At 41.6% G+C, this 17995-nt stretch overlaps 1 protein-coding gene across 12 annotated transcripts in view; it reads left to right on the forward strand.

Annotated features, from left to right (window-relative positions):
* The window catches only part of ARHGAP32 (Rho GTPase activating protein 32), a 246324-nt gene that overhangs the window by 170478 nt on the left and 57851 nt on the right, over positions 1-17995 (forward strand). For 11 of the 12 annotated variants that reach the window (XM_075774813.1, XM_075774812.1, XM_075774811.1 and 8 more), the window contains 2 exons: positions 397-474; positions 8958-9039. In XM_075774813.1, the coding sequence (XP_075630928.1) occupies positions 397-474; positions 8958-9039 (160 nt within the window). Of the gene's footprint in view, positions 1-396; positions 475-8957; positions 9040-15218; positions 15264-17823; positions 17899-17995 lie in introns of those variants that run through there. The other variant, XM_075774821.1, reaches the window with a different exon arrangement.

Genomic DNA, 17995 nt, shown 5'->3' on the forward strand with positions numbered 1-17995 from the left:
AACAAGGAGACCTATGTCAATGCCTACGTACACATCTATAGGGCATGTAGTAAAAATTAGTTCAGCTACTTGAGACTATTTTCCAAAGTGCTTCATGCTATCACTGCTTACTTATGTCTGCAGTTCAATCAGAACGTTTCTGTACCCTTTGGCAGAGAGCCTGCCGCTTTTCAGAATTGTTTCCTTATGAACAGCTGTATCCTGCTCGGAGTATAACGCAGCAACTCTTCTACCTCACAGTTGGATTTTACAAAGGCAGATGTCTCAAGATTGGCATTGGTGAAGTTGCTCACAGGTTTTACAGTTTTTTGCAGCGCTGAGGAATGCAATGTTTGAGTTGCGCTTTCCTCCTTAGCTGCATTGCAAGCTGCGATCAATGTTTTCAATCTTTTGCAGGTGGGAGACATCGTGTCTGTTATTGACATGCCACCAAAGGAGCTGACCACATGGTGGAGAGGCAAACATGGATTTCAGGTGGGTACAAGCATCAGACTTGATAGTGCGACTTAAATAGAGGCAGGAAACTCCACAGTGTGGTCGTAGTAGTGCTGCGCCTGCACAGGGTTACTCATTGATGTAAGCGGAGTGTCCCTGCGTTGGTGTCCGAGGAGTTCCCCTCTCTCTGTGTTGTGTGAGTTAGGGATAGCCATGACCCTCGGATCGACAGCTGGCCTGACGTTAGCAGACACTGTTGCACTCCCTCCAAAGCAGCTGACACTGTTATTCAAATCATGCCATTCCTTCCACTGTCTAAACCTAAATCAGGCGGAACGTAGAGGATTCGGAGAAAGCGGGTTGATAAGACACTGCCACTGACTTGGACAAGGCACCCAGCTAACCTGTGCTTTCATGTCTGCATTTATTGCATTGGGTTAATATTACCAGTTTCTGTAAGTGTTCTAGCAGAGACATTTTAGACTGAATTTTCAAAAGATCCTAAAAGACCTGGGAATTAGGTACCAAACTTTTGTGTCAAAATGACACTTTCCTTCCAAAAGAGTTGTTATTCCCTAGCTTGGATTTTCTCATTAGGAGTTTGGTTTTGTTTTTTTTTTTAAAAAGTCTTTATTTAAAAACCAAACCCCAAAAGCTACTGAAGGTTGGGGTAACTGACTTTTTTACCTCCTCACACTGTAATGTCTCATGTTTCAGCTCCTTTTGAGTAGGAGGATTTTTACACTGCACTTGCTGCCTGTGAGTAGGTGGATTATGAGTTTGCTCTGGAGGTCAGAATTGACCAGACGCTTGTACGTTTTGGCCTGGAAAGGCTTCTCAAAGTACCTCAGATTTTCCCTGACAGACCTTTCTGTGCCAGATCCAGGTTGGTCTCCAAACCCTACAAATCCCATCTGAATGGAGTTTTAGTTATACGATTACATTTCTGTCTGATTAGCCAGAGCACGTGAGGTAGAGCTTTTCTTGGCTTTATATCAGATGTGGAACTTCAGATAACATCTCATTTGTAAAATCAGAGCAGTGTGGACATATGATACCTGCTCTGAAATTAAATTTGTTTCTACAGTTAACATATTGATATTTCTTGAACAGACTTTACTGTTGTTCTTCTGGGTTTGACCCACGTTACGTCTTTGCGGCACGTTTTTCCTGATCTTAGGCGGCCTAAAGCTGTATTTGCTGTACTATCAAACATTAACGAAGTGCTTTAGTACTACTTGAAACAATCAAGCTATGCCACATTTAACTTCCAAGCCAATCAATAAAACAAAACAAAACTACTTTGTGATCTGCGCATGAGCGCAGACACTTTGCGCAAAGCTGCTTGATTCCAAGTGTATGGCGTCCCTGCGCAGAACGTGGATTCCATCGTTCAGTGCAAGCTCCCCGCTTGCCATCAGCCTGGCCGCAATTGTGAGTAGCTATGAAGAGCATCACCGGTGATTAAAGACAGGAGAAGCAAGGGAGCTGTTTTGCAGTTTGTCACTGCCTTCTGTCTCTCAGATCAGAGCAATCCCATTGTGCTTTCCCGGCATAAAGATATGTTGATGAGCAAACGGCTTGGAAAGGGGTTTGTCTCTATCTGTTCACAGTCAGTCTACTGACACAACAGATCTGAACAGCTGCAGAAATACAGCACCATATTTTTGCTTAACAGAAAATTAGGGGTGGAATAATTTTGTGTCTTAAATTGTAAGCAGGAGTCTTTCACAATGTGAATCAGATCATGGCCGGTGAACCGCACTATTGGAAATGCAGCAGCCAGAATATGTTTCAGTACCTCTCAGAATGTGTTTGCACAAATGCAGGAAACGAAGTTAGCGTGTTTTAAGAAGTTCCTGCCTGTCAGCTGAGATAGGGTAACAGACCATCTGTATGCTTTCTGCTCCCGCTGACTGCAGAGTAAAGCTCCTTAGCTCAGGGGTGGTTTTCAACAGCAGTATCTCAGTTGGCAGGCAGTAATTTCATAAGCTATGCTAACTCAGTTATTACCACATAAACATATCTCTTCACACAACTACGGATTCACATTCATTTTCGGAGCTTTTCATTTCCTTGAAGCACCATCGGCTACCAAGAGATGCAAATTCTGGTGGTGTACAAAGAGGGGAGAGGGGTTTTTAACCTGTGTTTCAAGTTGAAGGCCCATAAGCCGTGAGTGTACAGAAAAAGTACGTTTCCTGTTGTAATGAAGTTTTTTGACCGTATTAGCTGCTGCAGCAAGAAGAGAATTCAGAGAAAGGAAATTTCTTGCTGGTGTTGATACACCAGACCTAGAGATGTGTTACAGTTCAGTACAGAATCATACTTCATGAACACTTAGAAAGGAGTGTATAGGTGAAAAATGTTGTTATAGCAATGTGTATAAGGACTGATGAAGCTGTGCATCCTTTAAAGCTTTTAGGCAAACAATTCTGTTCCCATTTAGGAGCGATAGCCATTGTAAACGTGATAGCAATCTGTTGATCCAGTCATTTTAATTAATAAATCAGGAAAGGCTGTCTGGACAGATAGTTGTGGTTCTGGGATCAGATAAAAGGACGAGGTCCAAAGATCAAATGTTTGGACAGTTTGTTCATGTTACTTCTCAGGTTTTTGCTTTGTGCTAGGAAAGGGACAAGGTTTTATCAGATGGACCCTGGCTTATGTGGTAAATCGTGTCTCGACAGGAGGAGAGCAAGGTTTTACCAAACGTGGGAAAAATTACTTACTGACTTAAAAGAACTGACCTGGTTTTGTGCATTTAAAGCAGCTGTGAGTTGTGTATGCCTGGGCAGGGGTGCGTTCCTGTGTGCGAGAATGGGCGTTCTCTGCCTGGTGCAGGTGGACAAGAGGCAGGTCTACGGACCTCAACAGGAACGCAAATCTGAGAGGTTGCAAGTAGGTTCCATTTGAACTGTAGCTTGATGCACATGGCAGTCAACTTACTCTTTGCCAGCCAGAGCTATCCGTCGGGAATGAATCACCATTTTTCTTATCCTTCACGTTTCTGTGTTACAGTTGTGAGTGCCTTTCTCCCAATACCTGATCTAATGCCTGCATTGCAAGACACTTAATCCTGTGCAGAACAAAACAACCCACTAGGCTTCTTTATCATTTTCTCTGCTTAAAGTAAAATGATTTTAAAGACATTTTCCCTCAAGCCTTTTTCTTTTCAAATGCCCTCAGTGAGTCACTGCTTTCATTGTAAGATTGTTACCTAAATTACAGCCACCTCCACATTAACAGCCTTCCAGCCCTCTTTGTTCTCCTCTTCTTTTTCTTCATGCTTTGTCTTTTCAATCAGTAACTGTTTCAGACAGCTGAATCACTAGGGACAGGCCCTTTTTTGATGCATAACTGCCTTTCGATGTTCTTAATAATGCTGTCTTTTGGGAATAGTTTCATTAGTTGCACTACTGCACGACAGCGAGCTGCGCAGCTGCTGGAGGGGACATAAAGCAATGCACGGCGTGCGTAACCAGAGGTGGACTGGACTTTTTGGAACCAGCCTGTGCTTACATGAGCCTGAACTGGTTTTGAAACTGCAGGCTTTTAAACCGTGTTCCATGCTGAACCTGAACGCAGGCTTTTTTTAAGACTGAATGGGTTTCCCAGCAAGGGATGTGTTCTATCTTGGATTGGTCAGGAGTAAAACAAGCTGTTAGTTGAGAGCTTTTTTCTTTTTCTTGTGCATCTTTTTGTAATAAATAACGTGTATGTGATGTGAACGTAGGGTACCAATTAGTAAAAATGGCCGGGGAAGGCAGAGCACGTTTTTGTGGCTAGGGTCACTGGAAACCCCAGTTCTTAGATGAGAAGCCAAAGTTTGATTTCTGGTTCACGTGCATCGATTGGGGAACTCTGTGCGAGAGGCAGCCATCTGCCTGCTGAATGACATCACCTGCAAAACAGCAATGTGCAAGAGCCCAGTGGACATGTCACCAGTGACGTCATTTCTCAGCCAGATGGCCACTTCCATTTGGAGAACAGTGCCAACTGCAGTGACAGATTGGGCAAAGCTATGTCTGAACTGATTTGCCACGAGCTCCCTCCTCTGCGTGCATCCGCTCTGCCCTTGTTCTGTAGGCAGGAAAAGTTTGCACGGGCGCTCACACGCGTGTGCTGGCATTTCCCTCGCTGTCCCCAGCCAGCGAACGCCATAGGAGCGAATGCATTTCTCGAGTTGAGCAGTGGAGATTTCTCACACCTCGCTGTAGGAGCGTGTGTGACCTTTGGTAGTAACGTTCCGCGTTCAGCTGCCTGCTAGCTCAGCCGCTCCAGCAAGTGGGAATGTTATCCAGGAATGGATGATTAACATCTACCATCCCACACAGACATTATTTTTGTGAATAAAAGGAATTTTAGAGGACTTTTTGTGGCGAAGATGTTCAACTCTCTTTTACAAGAGTTCGGGGTAAAAGGACTAACAATCCTGTTCCTCCCGTAACTGGTGCCCCTCTGAAATGGGTGAGTACCTTCTGAACAGGAGCTGCACTGGTATGCCAGCTGTACTTTGGGAAACTAGGTGAGGGCACCCTGCTCCCTGCCCTAGCCACTAATACGTAGTTACTTGGCAAACAGCGTAGTGAAAATTCTGCTCACGAAAGCCAATCAAGAAAAAAAAAAAAAAAAAAAAAAAGAGTTGATGGTTCAGTGTTAGGTGTTTCTAGCCCAGCATGATTTCAAACTAAAAGAGAAAAAATTTTGCATTAAATTTATCCCAAACTTCAGCCTGTGTCAAAACAAAAAAACGATCAAAATGTCTCAAAGAATGTTTCATTTGCCATTTATGTTGCTGCTACTTCCTCATTTCTTTGAATTCCCTCCTGGTACACTAAAAATTATTACTGTTACTTTGACTTTTCCCCTTAAAGCCTCATGTATCTTCCAGTTTTAGCAGACCCTGGCATAAAAGTGAAATAAAGATATAGTAGCTGTTGCAGAAATGTTTGCATAGAACAGTAGCCTGTGCTTTCCTCCTTTGGTTAAGGTGTGTAGTGATTTTTTTAACCTTTAGCTGACCTTGCATTCATCTAAATATATACTACGCTTGCTATCAATTTTCGTACGTTGCCAAATCCTTTAATCCTGGCTCAAGCTCTAATAGTGCCTTGCTACATCTGTTGAGATTAACTCTTGGACTCAACTCATTTATTTATACAAAATCATGGAAAACTTTCCATGGGAGGAAGTGCAGCATCTTTTCAGTGGGTGGGAATGAGGCAGAAATTACAGGTTATGAGCCTGAAGGTGATCTCTTGGGGATCTTCAAGAAAAGTTAGAATAAATAAGTCAGAAAATGTAAGCCATCAGAACTATTACCAGTAAGTTAACGTTAGAGAGCTTGTAAACACTAGCACAAACAAAAATTCTCTTTCCTTAAAAAATCTATTATAATTATTGTGAACATTGTGAACAAATGATACATTGAGAAGGGGTATAATGTTTTATTTGGAAAAGGTTCCGAGATATCTAGAAGCAGTGACATAACCATCTGGGGTCTCCTTTCCTTTCTAAATTCCAGAAATGGGAGAAACACTCTGTTAACAAGCAACGGCAAACGAGCTTTTGATTACAGTATGAGATTTGGGGTTGGATTTAGATCCACCATTTTTCATTATGATTAATGGAAGGTTGGTGTCCAAGTACTTGCATCAGGAAATGTCCGAGAGACTCTTAGCTATCGTGAAGTATTTAAAAACCATAGAATGTATTTTGTTTAAATACCAATCCTTTGTGTGTATGTGCCAATCAGCTTGTTTCTCAGCGTCTCCTAGCACAGCAGCATGACTGCGCTCTGATGAAGGGCTCCTGCACGTGATGCTAGTTTTCACGCTGGTTTTCTTGTGCTAATCGGCGTATTTCTATCTATAAACCGCACAAAAATCACCACTGCATTATATAACTCTGGGATATCATCTCCTTGCAAAATTGGCACAACCAGCTGAGGGAGTGGTTGGGTGAAGCCGTACATTATCTTGGGTTTTGGATGGGTTCTTCAGTTCTGTGAGTCACTTGAGCAGAAGCGTAAGGCACCGGCCAGTCTCAGTTACAGGGAACCGTAGATCAGAGAAGCAAAGTCTACTGATCCACAGTGCTGCTGTTACAAGGTCTGTTCCCATGCTGTCATAGTCTTAACAAAAAGTGTATTCCAAGTCTAAGTATGATGGATTACAGGACAAAACGTTGCCTTGCTGGATTTTGCGGATGTGGGAAGGAAAGGTTATCTGGTATTACTATTAACTGTTGCTTCCCTTTGGGAATTTGGCGTAGTTTCAAAGTCCGGAGCGTTTACCTGGGCGTACCATGCATGACACTGCTACTAAATTGCTTGGAGGTTTATGGGTGAAAATCAACTTGGAGTAGGAAGATTTTATTATTTTTTTTCGTCATGGAGAAAAAAGGGAATTGTGTAAGATGAATACATAGAGAAGGGGCTGTTTGCCAGACTCAGTGCTGACTGCCTCGTGGCTCCAATGAATTTCATAGATGTGCTAACATGACTGGCCTAACATGTCCTGGCCACGTTCTTCTCTCTGGATGAGCTTGGGGCCCATCGGCTGGCTCTTTGCCGTGTATTGTTGCAGCACTTGAGCGAACTGTGGCTGCACGAAGTGACTTGATGCTTTCAGCTGTCCAAATCACATGCCTGACGCAGGACAGGAAATCCTGCTTCGGGCTTAGCCAGGGTGTCTCAGGAGGGTGGTGGTGCTTGAGTTACATGTCACGATACTGAAGCTGCGTTGGGTGAGGAGGTAGGTGATGAGAGAGGAGAAAGGTCTGGAAATACGGACTAAGGATAAAAGTTGCCAAAGGCTCTGGTCTGGCTTGACTTTCACCTGGGACAAGAGAAAGAAGGAAGACAGTGTGGAGAGAAGGCTGGGATGTTGAGACGTGTAAAACTCCGGTCTAGTCACATCTTAGCCTGAATCCTTCAATATTGAAAGGGAAATAATTTCACTTCTCCCCAGATATGGAGTCCTTTGAGTAGCACATGAATTTCTGCAGGCGCATCCTATTTCAACAAAACCTTAAGATCCTCCCCACGCACCAGTCTCTAGCCCTTCTGCTGGCTTAGTCTCTCCAGCATTTCTGAATTACAGGGCTTGCAGGAAAAAACACCGTGTTAAAGGTCAGCGAAGGAACGCTGCAAATTAACATTTGAAAGTCATCAGTCACAGGAACTTGCCCTGAATTGGGCACTGGGAGATGTCTTCGTTGTCATGCTGGCAGCAGAGGAGAAGCTGCATTCAGTGGCTGTCAATTTTTTTTTTTTTTTTTTTGCATAGCACTGCTATGTGGTAGCCCAGGGTGGGTCATTGCTTTTGAAGCATCTTCAAATATTTGCAAATGAGATGTTGCCTCTGGAGTTTGTTTCTCGAATACTCTGTTTCAGCTTGATTAGCAGATACGCAGATAAATCCCAACCAGCTCGTGCAGTGTGTTTGTCAGCTGTTCCCTCAAATCTGTTTTCAGGAATGGATATTGTGGCCCTATTGCCCCTTGTCCTTTGCTGATGGGGAAACTGAGGTGCAGTGTTGCGCTGACTAGTCCGTGTTCAGAAGCAGATACGAGAGTGCACACCGGGAGTTCAGGCTCTTGTTAGAGATTTTTTTTTTTTTTTTTTTTGGCTACATCATGCTGTTTCTTCTAAAAATACTTGTGTTTGTTGCTAGTCAAATTACTGGGTTCTTTCTTAAAAATGTAGACCTCGTTTTGCTCAACATATGTTTTATTAAACGTGTTCTCAGTGCTAAGATTGAATTGAATCCAAATTAACTAAAACCACCTTGAACATTTTTTAGCAAGACCCTCAAACATGCTTAATTTGAATGCTTCAGGAGTATCACACATTACCCACACTCATCGGACCAAGGCTAGGACATAGCAGAGAGCTTTGTGCATTCAGAGTGGCTGCTCCTTACTTATCATAAGAGAATATATGTTTTTCTGTAACGGGACTATAGAGACATGCAAATATATTGACCCATATTTGATTTCGGTTTTCTAAAGGGATGAAATGTTCAAGTGTTTGTGAATATAGTATTTTAACAATGAAAAAAGCTCCAAGTGTTGGTGAGATTTGAGTACAGATAATTAGGATGCTCAGAGCTGAACCATCTTGCTGTCTTCATTAAATCTCATGTAACGTACGTGCAGCCAGGGGCAGGAAACCCAACTAAAGCCTTTCTCACGTTCCACTTGAGATTTAAGAGTGTGTAGCACACTTGTCCTCTCCCCTCTCTGTTGCAAGCTGAGTATCTCTGTCCTGTGTACCAAGCCTAGAAAACAGACTTATAACTCTATTTTACGGAACTAATTATTTGGTTTGCAGAATTTTTGGCTACATCATTTCGAAAAATTACTACTCTTATGGTATACTCATTTTATGTTGGGTAAAGTTACGGAGCATCAGGTAAGCAGAGTTCAAGGAAGATGTTTAACAGTTGCTAGTTTAACAGTTCAGATTTTAAAAACACTGCCTTCAATATTCTACCTCTCTCTTTGTTTTACTACAGGTTGGATTTTTTCCTAGTGAGTGCGTTGAACTAATTAATGACAAAGTTCCTCAGTCCGTGACCAATTCTGTGCCAAAACCAGGTATGTGTGTTAAGTTTTGTGATGCAGTGAAATGAAATGGGAGTTACCTTTTGGTGTTCCATGTTTAATATCTCCTTTGTACATACTGTGTTCTACTCTGCGTGTTGATCATCCTTTACACGTACCATGTTATCCTTTCTATGTGTTGATCATCCACTCGTTACCTCTCTCTGAACAGTTGCCACTGTTGAATGTCTTTCATCTGCGGTGTTTTGTAAGCTCATATCAACGTCCATCTCCTGCATGACTTGAAAGGTTTTAAGCTTTTAAGAACTTAAGATACCTTCAGCAATCTCTAACTACTGATTCCATGCAACATCCCAGTTCTTGGTGTCCAGAGAGTGTTGTATGTTAGGGTTTTTTCATACAGAACATACAGGCAACCCAAAAATGTTGATGCTGACTTAGATGGAATAGATGAATTAGGTACTGGAAACTTCTTTCTGTTTGAGGATTGAGGGAGAAAAAGTATCACAGAACTTGGAATCCTAATTGTTTCTGCTCTGGGTAGATGACTCCATCTACTTCCTACTGCCTTCTGGACAGTTTTGTATTGTATGAAATACAAGTAAATTAATACCAAGCTTTGCTGATGAAAGGAAAAATAAATAGAAAATGAGATCTTAGATCTACTCTCATCCTAGTATACACTGGAAGTGATTGCAGTTAGATGTGCTGGCATAACTGAGATCTCTGCAGAGTTTAGTGGTGCTGAAGCTTTTGTTTGATTCTTTGGAATTTTTTAAAAAAATCTCTATATATTCATATATATAAAAATATATCTTTTGTATCAAGAGAAGCAGTTTGAAATTGCTGATCTTTCTTAAAACGTTATACGGCCAGCAAGTGTAGTTGGAAAGCTACTTAACTGGTGTTCTTTTCATCTATTTTCTCTATTTTAATGATGTTCCTTATCTTACAAGATTGCTGACTTGATACTTTAAAACCAATAGACGTGATTCAAAAGTTTGACTTTTACTAAGGGAAATGCATTTTATCAGATCTTGTGTTACAGCTCGGAACTTTTGGTTCAGCAGTAAAAAGTCAGGAACACCCAAAGCTATCGGTGCGCTGCATTAATCTGCGTGCTTCGAAGAGCTGCCAGTTTAGGGAAATAGTTTTCTCAGCCATTGGTATCTCCAGCCTTTGTTATTCCTGGGAGCGTGCAAATGTATTTGCTGGAATCGGTGTCGCAGAGATCACTAGCAATTCAAAGCGCTGCAGCAGGTGGTCGTGCCATAAATCCAGGATCTGCCTTTTGTCGTTTGAAGTTGATCTCTAAATACTGTGATCAGACACTTCTCTGTCAGCTAAAGCATGTAGACAAAGGCAACTTTAAGTCCAAATACAGGCCAGGCTGATAGATACCATCATAAGCAAGTGTTTATTAGTGAATATGGCGCAGGCAATTAAGTGTCCTGAGCTGCTAGCAAGTAGTTTCTTGCTATGTTTTAATGAGAGATAATGAAGCAGCATAGATTAACGGATTCTATTTGGCTTTAACATCACACTAGGGGGTGGATTTCCTCTTTCAGTCCTGGCAAATGTTTGTTATAAAGTTGATACCAAAAGCCCAAGTCCTATTAAAAGTAATAAGTTGAAAGATATTGCCAAGTCATGAGGCTGTCCCTTGCTGACCTTCCCTGGTAGTTGTTCTATGTGTACAATTAAAGGCAAAAGACTGCTCTAGGAGAACACTAATGAGCTTTCAGATGTAGAGATTGCTAGAACAAATGTCGCAGTTGTTTCTGTAATCCTTCCCTGCCCTTCCTTTGTGCACAGAATTTATGATACCATTTCTTTGTAGCTTTATGCTTTCTGGTTTTTCCACCTTGGGAAGTAACAGCACTGGTATGGTGAAGGCAGAAGGTCTGGAAGACTCTTCCTCGGTTGTTACAGAAGTTGTGGCTTGGAGGGAGCTAACAGAAGTCAGGGAGGAGTTAAGGCCTGTTGGATGTGATGATGGAGAACTCGAGGAACCTATCTGCCTGGAGGAAAAAATGCTATGTGAAATACAGAAGGGGGGAGGAAGGAGTCTCAGTTTCCCGGGCTGGGTCACCACACAGCTGCGGAGCCTGGCTTGCTTTGTCAGCACAGTCCCGGAGGGTGGCTGAGGGGCAGACGTGAGTTGCTGGAGCACCCCGAGTGGCTTAAGCAGCACTGCTGCGAAATGTGGAATGGGATCCTTCCAAGCAGTTCCTCCCGAGCCTCCCTGGGAATTGCATTGCTGGGGGAATGCAGAAGAGCTTGCATTTTCTGCCTCCGTATTCCGTGCATTTCGTCTGTTCTAGTCTATGGCTTAAGCATATAGGGTATTTCTCAGACACTTCAATATCCTCGTCAATTAATTTTCTCCCTTTACCTATATTTGAAACATCAGATTGGCTTTTCCCAAGGAATAGAGACTTTTCTAAAAGGAACCACTTGGAGCTTTTGTCCTTACTCGACATGAGCAGGGTGTTTCATCTAGAATTAATGTGAAGGATTAGATTTAGCCTTGATAAGACATATTTATCAACAAGCAAACTTTATTTTCTTTAATCAAAATATGATGTGTAGAGCAGCTAGGACTTTTTATCAGCATAAAGCTCTTTGCCATGAAGGCATTTACAAACATAGAACTCCTTGTGTTGTTTAATTGTCCGTAGATTTGGCTGGGTTGAGTCATTTAATGAAAAGCAGATGGAAAGCAAAGAACTTCCTGCCCTGCGTTTTTATTATTATTATTATTATTTATAATTAGCCGATTTGATTTGCAGAGGTGATGGGGACAACATTTTAATAGAATCATAAAATATTGCAGTGGTCCATAATGCAGTACAAATAATGACTGAAGTTCAAATGAAAATGAAACACAGGGAACGGGGGAGGAGGGTTGGGTTTAAGTGCAAACTCTGCTTTTAGAAACAATATTTTCTTTGCCTGTGGAGGTGCATGCTTACAGCGGTGATAATGCAGCCAGTGCCTGAGATAAATGAAAGAAAATGGACCATACAGGAAAAGTGTCCATTTTATTCAATTCTGAAAATTCAAAGTAATAAGAAAGAATATTGGTTTTGCCTTGAGTCACTTCTGAAATTTATTTGGCAATGAAGTTTGGATTGTCAAAGCTCTCATCTCCCGGAATACTGCTGGGCTAGGTATGCTTGCAGACATGTGTACATACGTGTGTATGCATGTGCACGCAAACTATCACCTGAAAATTAGAGTTTCATTATTGCTTAACAAAATTGCTTAGCATTTTCCTTTTGGAAACTTTGTACACATGAGAAAGTCATACAAGGAGAAGTTACCTTGTAACTTCAGTATTGCACTAAGCCGTGCCCCATATTTTTCACGGTCAGTGCTGTAAGAAAATGCTTTTTTTTTCAGGTGGGATGCAAACTGCTCTCCTGACTGTTTCTCTTTATGTAAACACCACTGTAAAGATCCAGGAAGGTAGTGTGTGCTCCTCAAACCTCAGATTTCTTGAGCACTTTCCTTTTTTCCACGTTCTTCCTCTATTCTTACTCAGATACAATACTCCAATGAGTATTAGCCTAAATTATTATATTGAACTGATATCTAACCTTTCATAGCAAATAGCATTTACTGGCAATTGAGCTGGATTTCAGTACTACAGTAGATGGAATCAGCTTGTATTTATAAAGATTTTTAAAGAGCTACAGGATGAAAGGTTGCATTTGAATTTCAGATATTCGGTGAGAAGTGCATCTTCTAAATATTCATTGGTGCTGCATAGAAGAAAACAAGTGAATAGCTGTTTTGTTTTTTCCTTCTAAGTGAACATTTGGGAATTGGCTGTAGATGGTGGCTGTGTTCACTCTTCTCGTTCACTTCTGTCCATCTCTGGTTGGTCTTTTCTGGGAACAGTGTGTGTGTGTTCGTATTGTCCTCGCTCATCATTTTGGCATAGTTAACTGCAGCGTGTCTCAGGTCTCTGTTTCAGTCCGTTCCTTCCCATAAGTCTGGATATTTGTGGTTTAACAATATTTAAAATCACATCTCACGTTTCACCTCATACGTGTGATTTGTTTCATGTCTTTTGCTGTCAAGAAGCATCTTGCTGTGCACCAAATCTTTACTGCACTGTGCCTTGGCATGAGAATTTGTTTGAAGGTTTCTAAACACGGTCGCTGCTGGGGAGCATCTGGTTTCAGTGGGGAAGCAGAATAAAGATGCATTTTGCAGTGGGGCAGTTAGAGCCTAAGTGAAGAAATGGGGGATAAGAAGGTAATGTTTCTTCCCCCCCCCCCCCCCCCCCCCAAAACAATGAGCATTTTTAAAACTTAAGGGGTCATTCTCACTGGTTCCTCAGTCTTGCTTAGGACAAAAGGAATGAATAACCCCAACAGCTCTGCCCAACTTTATGGAGGATTTTTCAAATTCCTGTCTTGTCCATTCATTTAATTTAGATTTAACATTTGAATTAAAAAAAAAAATATTCTTATGATACACAACTAAGGACACGTTAAAGGGTACTTGTTAGTATTACAAGCTGTTGTAAATTAATAATTTTTTTAAAAAAAACAACATAACAGATTAATCTTGGTCAACACACCAAATACAGATAATCCACTGAACTTCAGGAGGATTGAAATTTAGGTCTGAATCAGGCAACAGACTCTGTCCTGACCTCCTGAAAACTCTGGTGTAGCGCTGACTGAATTAATTTTAACTGCAAAAATACAAACTGAGTTACGTTCATTGTGTTAGAGCTCTTGCAGTCATCACAGACTCTTAAGACGTCGTGCCTGGTTTGAAACAGGCAAGTTGCTAATCCCTGGACAAAAAAGATTGTGGTTTGAGTTTATTTTTTTTAAGAAAAATAAAAATCAGGAAGAATAAGGTACAAAGAGAACTTATATTCTGCACATGCCTGGGTTGAACAGCCGTTTGACACCGAGTGCATAATGTCTTAGTGTTTTTATAAGGAAAATACAGAAAGAGAAAATATATGTAATTAGTACCAGTCTCGTTAATCTTACATAAACAAACCAGTTGTTTGGCGTTCAACGTACAACTGTCGCACTAAAGCTAAATTAAATGACAATTTTATTGAGCCAAGACAGGTATCCATTTCCATCGCGGAAGCAGACAGGGAATAAACACACTGACAGGCTCAGGGCCACCAAGTACAGCTCTCGATGCAGGAGACAGAAAATGTGCTTTCAGCATTGACAGACCTAAGGACCAATCCTTCAAGAAATCATTCTCTCGGCTCCCAGGGAGCTCAGGCAGGGTCACGAGCAGACAAAGATTTTGGGAGGAAAGCTCCACAACATGAGTGTAAAAACTGCTTCTTTAGGACACTTGCACACATCTTTGGAACGTGCTGTGGGGATTTCTCCAAGGCTCCGACAGCCACCGTGATTCTGGACGATGTCAACTGGTTTAAACCCCAGACTGGAGCTGGTCTGATCTGTGGGGAAGCTACTTCCTGGATTTTGTGTTTTCTGTCTTCCATCCAAAAAAAAAAAAAATAAAAAAAAAAATCTAACATTCGGGCTAAGGCAGCAAAAGCAAAGTCTCTGCCTGCTCTGCAATTCCTGATTTTCAGGGAGAGCACCTTTTGTCAATAGGAAATCATAGCCCTGAGACAATTTTGGTTTTCTTTTTGCACGGAATGAAAACATAAGATAAAGCAGTTGTCTGCTTTAGCACCATTAGAAATGGAGGAAAGCTGAATGTGTAAGGATCCGAATTACGCAAAATGTAAATTTACAAATCTGGGAGTGGTTTTCTTTTGTAAGTGGTTGGCGTTGTCCGTCTGTATAAAGAAATGTTACATCTTCCAGCCCTGTTTCTGACTCAACAAAGTCTTTAAACATGGGCTTAACCCTAAGCACGTGCTGAGCAGACAGTGGAAGTAATGCAAACGGATCCTGTGCTTCGCTGTGCTGCTCAGCAGGGATGGGCCTCGTGCTAAAAGTTCAAACATACAAAATGTATTATTGTTCTTGTTGTTAATTTTTGAGCTGGCACACGCAGGGTGTTCAGGGAATAAAGCACCTGACAGCTTGAAGGATTGGGTCTCTGGTCGTATTTTGCAGTGTGTGTAGCCTAGCTGAGCTTTATATGAAATGAACCCATTTTTGATGGGTGCATGTTTTAACCAACTTCTTTTTGTTTGTTTGTTTGTTTTTTTTCTTTTTTTAATTGTACCTTCCCAGTCTCCCCTGCCCACGGAGCCCGTCCAGCATCCTGGAGCTACTTCCCCCCTTGTACGTTTTCATTTATTCCTCTCTCCTTCTTTCACTCTTTCTCTCCCTGTCTCTCTGTGTCTCTCATTTTTTTTCCCCTTCCGTGTATGCAGTCAGTAGCACTGGTGCTTTGAAGGATATTCAGGGAAACCAAACCAAACCTTTAGTCTAATGTGCTTTTTTAAATGCTCTTTGGACACAAAACAATACAGCAGGGAAACAAACTGATTCTAACTCTTTTCTGTTGGAGGTGATAGAATCATTTTGAATCAACAAAACCATAACTGAAAGAAATTAAGTGCCAGGCAACCAAATGCGAATGTCAGTTTGAAAGAAAGAGAAGTTAAAAATGGGTGATGGAGAGGAATTAAACACAGCTCTGAAAGTTTGTTAGAACTTGACAATCTTCAGAAGCAAAGATTCCTTTTTTTTTTTTTTTTTTTGAAAGATCAGAAAATGCTGTTTGTGCTTAGCATCTCACGTTACGTGGGAGTGACTTACTTATCCAGAGAGTCCTGCTTCGTGTTGCCATGGTCTGTTTTAGTTCCTGCTAGTGCTAATCTAAACCTCAGAGCAATAACCTGTTTCCATAGATTTAAAATTTTTTTACAGTAAAGGTCTCATTAACACATACCGATTTCCCCTGGGATGTTGTGTGGAGTTCATGAAACTGGATATGCAAATACTGTAGATAAATATATATACCAAAAGATAGAATGTGTGTATATATATGCTTTCCCCATGCACATAAACGCTTCCAGCCTGTTGGCATAGAGACTCTGCGCTGATACCCGTGTAACGTGGGAAACAGGCATGGGGTTCCTATTCACAATTCTTTCTCCTGGAGAAGAATGTTATTTGACAGCAAACTTCTTGTTTCTGGTGTGAAGAGTCAATTTCTGAGCACCTTCCTGAGCGTGCCAACAGTATCAAACGCTCTCCAGACTGGAAGGTAGGGATTTCTGAGAGGAAGGGCAGAACAGGGTTTTTATTTCAGGTATGATCACGGAGAGCGTGTGTGGTGGGGCTTCTTCCACCGCACAGATCCAAACCAACAGCAAGAGACAGGGAATATTTAAACTGGGGTAGAGTTTTTAAGAATGAGGGCAAAATTTATAGGGATGACTGGCTATATCCACTGATAAATAAAGAACCCGTCAGGAGTCAGAATAGTGAATGCTCGTAAGATCCAAGGAGTTTCCTTTGGACACACAGGTACGGAGAAAAGATTCTTCTCAGTTTTTTCCTCTTCTATAGTCAAGTTCCTTGAATCCCTGCGCCCTTCAAAGATGCAATTCCTGCTAAGGATCAGTAGCAGTTAACTTCAGATAGTAAAGGCAGGGTTGGACTTTTTGCCCTTTTTAACATGAAAAGAAAGAATGGCCACATGTCCGGTTACTTAATGCAATCTGGAAGGTTGGCACTCAGCGTTACTCTCCTTTTTAAGTCGTTTGTGAGAAGGAAGAGTTCAACACTAGAGCAGCTATATTATTTCTGCTCAAAGGTATAAAGCTTATTAGTGCTTCTGCTCATTTTTCATGTGAAATTAATTCCTTTTGACAGCCATGTCCCTTTGTGAGTCATGTAATTGCAACAGAGACTAGAAACTTGGCTATCGTGGCGCAGAGCACCATGTGCCACATCCCTCACATGCCTGAGCGCTCCTCTGTGGTCTGCGCTCGTGGTTCTTGTTTATAATATTTCTGCGTACCAAAGATCATGGTTGCGCGTCTTCTGGTACTAGCAATTTAGGAAGATATTTTATGTATTTTTTAAGTATGGAAGCTTTGAGGTCCTGTTCAGACTCTGCTGATGTTAGGGGGAAGTTACTTGCTGGGCTAATGAAGCAGTTTTTAGACACTGAAGTTCTTTTTTGGCCCTCAGCTTCCCCCAGACAGGACGAGCTGAGGAGGGAGGCGAGGGCTGAAATATGTTTTTGAAACTGGGACAGAGTGCCTCTGAAAACGAGCTCTAAATCTTTAGTCTCCCAACCATACCAAAGACCACTATTGTGCAAGTTGCAGCTATGTTTACAATCACTGATTATTCCACAACATTTGCCAGCATAAGTTGAGATCTATTTTATGTGATTTTTTTTTTAAACTCTTTTTACAGTGAAAACTCTGTTTACGGTGATGTGTGCACATGATATGTATGTTTGCACTGTGGTCACACCTGAGCCAGCTTTAAGCCCAGTTGTTCAGGTACCAGTAGCATCCACCTTCATCCTCAGCAGCTCAAAGTTTTCTTCGGATGTGGGTGTTTACTCAGCTTATTTCATCTCCCCTCATCGTTTTTGCTATTCATCCTGTGAGCTTGGCATAGCACCTCACTTAGACTTCTTTTTGCACACAGACGTTTCTAGTTAAGAATACTTCAGGTTCAGAGAAGCAACACCTTTGGATGCGTAACACTGAAATCTGGATTTCTCTCGCACTGTTTCTCTAATTGCTGTCTCTACAAATTAAATTGTCAGTCTCCTGCAGTTTGTTCCAGGAGATATTTTAACTTAACTTTGTCCTTTCTCTTGCCTTCTGTCTGTCCCTCTGCCCTCTTCCCACCTCACCTTACTTATGTGCAGATTTGGAGATGGATAGTGTAAAGCCAGGCTCTGCATATGTTACAGAGGCTCTGAACCAGTCCCAGCTGAGCTCAGGTAGAGCCCATTACGTACAATTAGTCTCTCGGTGTCCTAACCAAGTCTAACGCTGTACGTGATAGCAATAACCATTTACTAACACCCTGGGTTTGGT

Source organism: Balearica regulorum, chromosome 23 (genome assembly GCF_011004875.1).
Source record: "Balearica regulorum gibbericeps isolate bBalReg1 chromosome 23, bBalReg1.pri, whole genome shotgun sequence".
Classification (NCBI taxonomy): domain Eukaryota; kingdom Metazoa; phylum Chordata; class Aves; order Gruiformes; family Gruidae; genus Balearica; species Balearica regulorum.